General features: G+C 44.4%; 1 protein-coding gene across 1 annotated transcript in view; it reads right to left on the bottom strand.

The window, feature by feature from the left end:
- Positions 1-4,137: 4,137 nt before the first annotated feature.
- The window catches only part of il11a (interleukin 11a), a 7,313-nt gene continuing 4,938 nt past the window's right edge, over positions 4,138-6,512 (bottom strand). The window contains exons 3-5 of the mRNA XM_030785587.1: positions 5,684-5,776; positions 4,858-5,019; positions 4,138-4,311 (exon numbers count right to left, since the gene is read on the bottom strand). Coding sequence (XP_030641447.1) covers positions 4,138-4,311; positions 4,858-5,019; positions 5,684-5,776 — 429 coding nt within the window. The remainder of the gene's footprint in view (positions 4,312-4,857; positions 5,020-5,683; positions 5,777-6,512) is intronic.

Raw genomic sequence — 6,512 nt, forward strand, 5'->3', positions numbered from 1 at the left:
GACATTCCTGACGGGACAAAACCGCTCACCTCAGCACTCAACCCACAACCCTTCAGGGTTTACAGGGCGAGGCCCACTCACCTGCAGGAGAGAGGAGCGCTTAAACGCCTTCCCACAGTCGTCACACTTGTATGGTTTCTCTCCTGAGTGGGACCTGAGGCAGCACACACACACCCACACACACACACACACACACACACACACGCAGAGGCACGCGCACACACACACACAGAGGCATGCGCACACACACACACACAAACAAACACACAGGCACACGCACACATACACACAAGGTTTTCAGAATGGCCAGTGGTTATAGTTATACAAACAACATAAGCTCAAATCTTACAAAACACATACTTTGCCTTTGTGGTACTAGACTACCACATCATGGCGGTCTGTTCTACATATTAAAAAAAAAACAGATCTAGTTTTTTCCTTTTCGTATGAAAAATATCAACTAAAACATTTGTTTTTTTTTCCACTGAGGTCAACATACATTCGGGCTGGTTTTCCTTCACCTGACCTTATACACCTCTCACCTCTGGTGGTATAGCAGCGCGGATGACCCTTTGAAGGCCTTGGGGCAAAGGTTACATCGGTAGGGCCTCTCGTTGTTATGGCTACGCTGGTGATGCGCCAACCTGGACGACCACTTGAAGCTCTTCCCACAGTCCAGGCACTGAAACGGGTGCTCGGGGTTCTGGGCGCCCGTCGCCGCCGGCGACGCCGACGCCGCCGCCGCCGCCACCGACGGCGTCACCATCTCCACCCCGGTCAGCACCACCTGCCCCGCCCCTTTCTCCTCCTCGTCACCTTCCTCACCTCCCCCTCTCTCCGCATCCTCCTCTCCCGGACCCAGCAGCGAGGGGAAAGGCGAGAGGGACGACGGGGTCTGAGCGGGCAGGAGTTCTGTCTGGACCACCAGGGTGGCGACTGTGTTTGCCATTAGTTTTGTGTGTGTGTGTGTGTGTGTGTGTGTGTGTACGTGTGTTAACCCTCTTGCCGTACGCCTCTCCTCATCGCGGTCATCTTGCACCTTGTGACGACGACCTTCACGACTTTGTTTAAACTTCTTATCGCTTCTTTTTTTTTCTGTATATCTCTTCTAGCGCTCACGCGCTCTGACATTCAAGTTTCTGTGTTCTGTTCAGTCACCTGTTGTGAATTTAAAAAAAAAAAAAAAAAGAACAAACAGAAATGCAAATGAGCCATGTGATAAGAATGTTTTCTAGGAACCTTAGAATGTCGCTGTGTCAAGTTAAGCCCTTATTCTGTGTATAAAACCTCCTTTAGCAAACTCATCTAGACAGTTATTGTGGGAATTTTTTCTTTCCTTCCCCGTGATGAATTGACACGAATCGAGCATTCACGTGAATAAAGTGATTGTGCTGACTGATTCACCACCTGGGGCGTTCAGATGCCGGGAAAACATTATCAAGACACAAAAGAAATCGAAACAAGCTGTCTAGATAACAGCCTGTTTACTGAAGAGTATCACCCTTATGGATCGGCCAAATAAATATTGATCAAACCTTCCCCTTTAAATTGCACCCCTCCCCTTCTCTCTCTCTCTCTCTCTCCCTCTCCCTCTCTCTTTCTCTCTTCCCCCGTGCACCCTCCTCCCTTCCCTGGTTTGTGTATCCGTATCCCTCTGCGTTGTTGTGTCCTCAGAGAGAAAAGAAACATATTACAGAAACGGAAGTGACCAAAAGCTCAGATGTTGCTTACCTTTGGGCATCAACTCAAACCACGAGCTGAACGTTCGATCACTGGTGTTCCGATTTGTAAGCGCATTCACGAGCTGGCCTTCCCGTATCCATACCCTGTATGTCGTCTCGCTCAATGTTCTCAAACGCAGTAAAAAACTGTGAGTGTTTGTGCATGTGTAAACATGCATACTTCAGTCGCCTATCATTACAGACGTGAAATGTATGGTTTTGATGTATTGTAACAATGTTGAAGTCCCGCAGTGATAGTCCATACAACCTTAACAATAATCTCGAGCACAAACTAACCAACAGTCACCCGCCTGTGACCGCCTCTTAGCAACGCCGCATCCTATTGGCTCTCTTTGACCCCGCTTTCGATAGTCTCATTGGTCAATAACATCAATATTCCAATTTTATTTTGAAAAGAGCTTTGAATAATTTCAAAACCGTCATAAAATTCGAAAAATCCAAGCAAACGCCGATACGTCCATTTTAAAATTTACCGCTGTATTCCAGAGATGTAGGAGAATGTTGTAAATCTCCTACGCGCTCGCCCGTGTACGTGCAAAGATTTCTGGGTAATGACGTTTTTTAACGACACATCGAACGGATGCTGCGCTACCGCGATTGGACCGGACTGAGTCCTGAAAGATTGGAGGGCTATACACAGTTAATTCTGCGAGTTCTTTAAATCACAAACTCAAATCGTTTTTCGGAGACAAAATCACTAGGTTGAATGAATCGCACAGATACATGGACACATGGAAACGCAAGAGGAGATAACTATTAAAACTATTCGTTTGCATAGTTTGTCTTTATTATGTTTGTAATAAGGCACACATGTGATCACTTTGTCAGTTTTTGGATTGGGGGGGGGGGGGGGGGGGAGTCGACGCACGTTAACATTCAGTTGCAGTTGCACACATAAACTGACTCCTCTCAGCAGAGACAATAGAGATAATGATTTTAATATTCAGAAATAGTATAAAAGTACAAACAGAAAAAAACAAAAAGTATCAGAAGGCTCGCTTCTGATTAGTAAAAATAAATAATCTGAAATGTAATAAATAGTGAATACTGTATCAAAATACTACAGGAAAAAAAAAAAAAAACTAAAAACAAAAACAGATTAATATTGATATTGCGACACTGAGAACGGTAAGACTGACAAAGTACTAGTCATTATATCATAGAAAACTATAATATAATACACAATTTTCAATTGTATACGACAATTTACATTCTAGTACAAGTTATGTACAATTGTACTGCATCACAATATCACAATACACAGTATTCTAAGACTTAGGGTTTTGAAACTGTTCTTTGATGTCATTTAGGAATAATAATAATAATAATAATAATAATAATAATAAAGAAACTGAACCTCAAAGCACTGATACAAGATCAGCAGAAAATTCAAGAGCCAAAACCCAAACATGTTGTGCAAAGGAAAAAGAGTAATAATAATTAATAAACAAACACAAAAAAAAAACAAAAACAAAACATCAACAACAAAAACAAATACAGACCATTCAAAAGATGAAAAACTAGATATAGGCCAGTGCTCTGTAACATTAATGTTATCACTTAAACCAAGTCAGCACTGTATTTCCCATGGATTCCCATCTACAGGCTCCCAATTAAGACAGCCTTTAACTTACGCTTCAAAAGAAAAAACCTACTGCAAGGACAGAATCAATAACCCAATTAACGATTGGTCAGCCGTGGACCAAGTGACTGGGGGGATTGGGGTAACTTGGGGTGACGAGTGATATTAGCGTAAGCTAAAGTTGGGCCTTCGGTTTGCTACATCTAATGGCAGGACGTCGTAACCATGGTAACAAGAGACAGTCAATTATGACGACATCTGGAATGAATTTTTTTTTTTTACGGAATACAATCAGTCAAAGAGGAGGCTTTTTTTTTTAAACCATAAAGTGTAACTTGAGGTTGATTGAGGGAGAGTAGTGAAACCTTAATTCACAAAGAAAATATGATAGTAACATGTTGTATGAGAATCAAATAAATAGCAACATCAAATAAATAACTAACAATAATAAATAAATAAATACATAAATAACATTTAGGTATGAACAAAAGAGGTGTATGACAAAGCAGGAGAAAAAGGGGTGGGGGGGGGGGGGGGGGGGGGAACACAAAAATGAAAAAAAGAAAATATAACATGAAATGGAAAGGACCATGAAAAGCAGGTGACTGGCATTAAAATATCTGGACTGTCCGTTCTACTACAACTACTACTACTGCTACTACTGAATATTTTGTAGTTTTGACCTAGTGTATCAGTAAGGACAAACCAATGGTACAATTGTGTTAAATCACTGGGCTGGTGAAGTTTCATCAAAAGCAGGTGATTGGCTGAAGTCTCGTGGTTGAATGCAGCTGATTGGTCGGTTAACAGACTCTAGGCGGGGTATTTCGACTTGAGGGTGAGCAGCGCTCTCGACGCCCAGTCGCAGAAGATCCTGAACTGCTGGAGGAGTTCGTGGGAGGTCTGCACCATCTCCCAGTGGAAGGAGGGATGAGAGGGGAGAGATGGGGAGGGAGCAGGGAGTCGGGGAGCCTCTGCCTTCACCATCTGTAAAGAGGAGAAAAGGGGAGAGGAGTGGAGTCAGAGGGGAGGGCCACTGAGCATCAATCAGTCAAAGCTATGAGGTTAAGACATCATGAGGACTTTGTTTATTACAGCGCACGCGCTTATAATTTTCATCAGTTTTCATCAAAACCTTTCTGTCCATAAACTGTACTTGTTGCATTTAGTTTAGTTCATTTTTTTTTTTGCTAAAATGATCGCAACATTTCAGCAGGCATAATGTTTTTCAGCTACTGCTACAGGGCTGCACAATCTAAAAGAAATTCCAACATTCACGATGACATCGCTCCTTCTCTGTGACATCACTCATTCTCTGTGACATCACTCGTAACCTGTGACATCACTTATTCTCTGTGACATCACTCGTAAACTGTGTCATCACTCATGCTATGTGACATCACCTGTTTCCTGTCACTGTTCTGGTTCTCCTGAGTCAGTATGCGAGGTTTTGGTTGGTTTGTGAGGCCAACCAAGTGAAGCAAGGTGTGTTTTGCGGTTGATGTTTTGCTTGGTTGGTATTTCGGGGTTTACCTGGCGCTGCAGTGCGTTGATTAATCCCTTTATATGAGTGATCAGCTCTCCCAGTTTGGGCACAAAGACGTGATGCTGCTTCCGCGTGGCTTTATTCAACCACTCAAAATGGTGCTCAAAGGACTTCAGGTCGGCGTGGAGCTGAGAGAGAGTCGGCTTCAGCTGAAACAGAGACCGGGAAAGAGCGAGTGAGTCAGGCTTCAGAACACTTTATCAAACACGTACCGACCTGACAGACGGACTGAGAAGCAGAGAGTTAACACAGCGACTTCAGGACGACACAATCAACCACAAAATACATGTTGGTAGACAGACAGAGCAAAGAGACAGGCACACAGACAAACAGACACATGAACATGACAGACAGAGATGCAGACTGACACACACTCTGTGAGACAGTGAGTGTTGGGTACAGACAGACAGACAGGTAGACCAACAGACAGGAAAGCTGAAGGTGCGTACAGGTAAATACAAAGTGATACAGTGAGTACTAGGGACAGAGAGACAGACAGGCAGACAGATAGACAGAGGTGTAGACTGACAGGAAGGCTGAGGTAAATGGCATGAAAGACAGTGAATACTGGGGATAGACAGGCAGACAGACAGACAGACAGGCTGGAAGGCTGGAGTAAACAGCATGAGAGACAGTGAGTACTGGGGACAGACGGGCAGACAGACAGACAGACAGACAGACAGGCTGACAGACAGGAAGGCTGGGGTAAACGGCACGTGAGACAGTGAGTACTGGGAACAGACAGGCAGACAGACGGGAAGGCCGAGGGGCAAACAGAGTAAACAGAGAGTGAGACAGGGCCGAGAGCCGTACCTCCAGTGTGCTGAGGTCACTGGCTCTGCTGCTTATGGCTGGCAAAGACTTGAACCTGTGATGGCTGATCTCAGTGTCGAACACAGGCTCCTTCTGCAGAGAATAAAAACAAAGAGGAGGCCAAATGAGGCTTTTAGCGAAGCAGCAACAACCCTCCAGACCACACAAACATCGTAAGGGGAAACACACATCCACAGAAGTGGAGAGAGGGCCCCTCGATTCGGAAGGACACGCCAACCCAGAGAGGGTTCACCTCCGTTTAACCTCGGGAACGACAATAAAACATTAGCGTCCTAAAAGCCACAGGACGGTTTTCAGAGCAAGAATAACAACGCTGGCGAGTGACTAAGGATCTCTGGACGGGCAGAGAAAGCGCTGGTCACCGGGGAAACTCCACGGTCAATCTAATTTAAGACCCAATGACGTACAGCCACTGACAGAGGCTGGCCTGCACTATGCAATGTGGCCACTAGAGGGAGACAGAAACAAAATTTACAAAAGGCTCTCTCCCTCTCTGATACCTTAAGAAACTTATACAGGTAGACTTTACGCGCTGACCTGCCGTCAGTCTGTCCACCTAAACAAAGCTGGTTAAGTGAGTTTTGGGGAACATGAGTCTGATTTGAGATCAGTGCTTGGCTGCCTAACTAGCTATGCTTTAGCGGCATATTTGAAAATAAGTTTGGAGAATATTTGAGGCCATGTTTGGTTGTTGTTTGTGAATTTTTGACTGAATGAAACAGAGAGTTCTGAAGACACAGCTATGACTGACCAAGTGCGTCAACAAGTTTCTTAATCAGCTGGGAAAAACAACACAAGCGACCAATCG

The sequence above is a fragment of the Chanos chanos genome, chromosome 9, assembly GCF_902362185.1.
Source record: "Chanos chanos chromosome 9, fChaCha1.1, whole genome shotgun sequence".
In the NCBI taxonomy this organism is placed as follows: Eukaryota; Metazoa; Chordata; class Actinopteri; order Gonorynchiformes; family Chanidae; genus Chanos; species Chanos chanos.